At 44.2% G+C, this 2,499-nt stretch overlaps 1 protein-coding gene across 1 annotated transcript in view; it reads right to left on the bottom strand.

The window, feature by feature from the left end:
• The window catches only part of slc35f3b (solute carrier family 35 member F3b), a 180,455-nt gene extending 178,623 nt beyond the window's left edge, over nucleotides 1-1,832 (bottom strand). The window contains exons 1-2 of the mRNA XM_090217596.1: nucleotides 1,530-1,832; nucleotides 1-147 (exon numbers count right to left, since the gene is read on the bottom strand). The exon at nucleotides 1-147 is cut by the window's left edge and continues 74 nt beyond it. Coding sequence (XP_090073722.1) covers nucleotides 1-147; nucleotides 1,530-1,627 — 245 coding nt within the window. The 5' untranslated portion in view covers nucleotides 1,628-1,832. The remainder of the gene's footprint in view (nucleotides 148-1,529) is intronic.
• Between the last annotated feature and the right edge of the window lie 667 nt (nucleotides 1,833-2,499).

The raw sequence follows: 2,499 nt of genomic DNA, 5'->3' as shown, positions 1-2,499 counted from the left end.
GCGCTGTTAATGTCTTCAAAGGAACGGGACGATTTTAAAGTGTCCTCTTTGATAGACTCGTCCACAACCAGATACTTCAGTTGTCTCAGTTGGGGGCTGATGTCCGAAAGCCGTCTGGGACTCACATCGGGAGACTTCCGCATCCCGCTGTAGAAAGAGTATGACATGAGTTGTGGTTAGAAGAGTGTCAGGAACCATGAGCCGGAGGTGCGGCCCGTTCAGACCAAGCGGATTGCGAGAGTTCTAATGCGCGCGGACCGAAGGGCCGTGGTCGACGGGACAAGATAAAACATTATTCCCCACCGTCAATTTCAACTCAGTCAACCACTAATGTTAAGAGCTGGTTTAGTTTCCCTCCAACACTGGTGGAAGCCACACGCCGCTGCTGGGAGGCCATAGAGCCGGAAATCTTCATCCTTCACTGACCATGTGCTCGAGAGGGTCAGAGATGGAGAGAGAAGCTAAGCGAAAGTGACTGGGCGACCGCAGTGCTGTGCTGTGTACTGTATATGAATGCACTGTGCAATCCTTATTAAAAACGAGAAAGTTAAGATAGCCTACGCGTAGGCTCTGGTAGCTAATGAATGAATCGATTCAACGTGATTTGGAAGGATGAGGACAAAACATTTGTGACAGTCTATGAGGCGTGCGCCAGTGCGCGCACTGGAGCGCATCATTGTACCAGTAAGCCTAGGCATCTCTTCCTCTGGATAATGTTCTCCAACCGCACAGGGAAAAACATAAAACTATACCAGTATATTTTACCATTGTTTTTCTTTCTTGCGGCTCCCAGCCACCTTGAGGCGTTGTATGCCTAGCCTACGCTGGGAAATCAGAGATGAGTAGCCTATCCTATCTGATCTTTATTTGCATGGGGAATGCGCGTCGTTAATTATGTCGTGTCCACTGAAGTATTGCTCCGTGTCATTCTGTTCTAGGCTAATTGCCGACTGTTTAAACGGCAGGTTATTATGCTAATGTTCAGGGACTCGCATGACATGAACACAACTCGTCAACTTGAAGAATTCGTTTCTGTTGATCTGATAGCTTTCGCCTATCATCAGCTCAGTCGCCAGCTGGATTATTCATGCTTACAGTCATACAGACTGATTTAATTCCATTGTTTGGATACTAATGTGTTACTGTAACTATCATATATAGGTATATCATTTTTTTTAAATCTAAATTTGATCCTACAACCTGGAATCGATTTTTTTCAGTGCAGGTAATGCAGTCGCAGGTAAAATAAAACACAAAGTCCGTGAGATAAACAGTTAACAGTCCAAATTGAACAGAAGGTAACCAACCATTCAGAGTAAACTTAGACTAATTAACTTGTGATTCTGGTTTAGGCTATTTATCAAAGGTAATTTTATCCGCAATTGCTTTTCCGCATGGACGCATGAAGAACATTTTCCAACAACAGCCTAGTTGTATACGCACTTACTGACTCCATAGGCTACTATGCAATGTAGCCTATCTCATTTTGGAACAGTCTAGTCTACTGAGAACTTCATCATAATTCTTACATGGGCATCAAAGTTGTTGGAGGTCCGAGGTAGCACATGCAGTCCCGTCGGGGGCGTCCGACTCTGTCCCAAACAGTGCCCTCTCCATCGCCGTACATGATAATGCCACTCAATTGGGGACAGCGCGAGCCCGGTACTGTAAATCCAGTTTAACCACGGAGAAAAATAACATGATCCCTCTCCCTTCTCACCCACACATATGCCGTTGCATTACATCATTTGAACACGCACAGATAGATAGGGGCAATTGCGCTCTCCAATCTCCATCCGCTTGCACACCTCGGGGTTTCTGGCGAACATTGCAACAGTGCCACCTACCGGTGGTCAGAAATGCATTCCACTCTTGTGGAACCCTGAGGTAGCCTTACAAACTGGAATCGATTTTTTGTGATTCGTTTTTTAGATTAGGAACATGTCTGTGGAATTGGATGCATGTTAACTAAGGCCATAATTCCAATGAATTGCCACTGAGCTCTCCACAGACCATGGTTGTGGAATCGGCCTTACTTCAGACGTCAAAAGCTGTAGGCAATTAGCCTGGAATCTAAATATGCTATATTCCGTTTGAAACAAACCTTATTAGTTTAGTTTCCAGGAGATGGCAATATAATATTGGTTAACCCAGAACTAGAATATTGCGTAATTTGGTCAGTCCACAAGAGATTCATGACATTATTACTGAAATACAGTTTGGTACATCATATGAGAGGAGTCTCAAGTATCCATCCAATCAGCTGGTATATTGGCACTGTAGCCTGAGGGATTTGATGGGATTAATCAAGTCTGTAGGTTGCATCTCAAATGGCACCCTATTCACAAAATAGTGCACTACTTTTGACCAGGACCCATAGGGGTTCAAATAAGTGCACTATATATGGAATAGTGTGCCATTTGGGACAGATACCTAGTCCCAGTCAAACTGCTGAGAACCAATTCATGTGAAATGGATTCACATACCGAAAAGTAATAA

The sequence above is a fragment of the Oncorhynchus mykiss genome, chromosome 23 (assembly GCF_057628025.1).
Source record: "Oncorhynchus mykiss isolate SJ-2025 chromosome 23, ASM5762802v1, whole genome shotgun sequence".
NCBI classification, from domain to species: Eukaryota; Metazoa; Chordata; class Actinopteri; order Salmoniformes; family Salmonidae; genus Oncorhynchus; species Oncorhynchus mykiss.
This window is presented reverse-complemented; position numbering and strand designations above follow the sequence as displayed.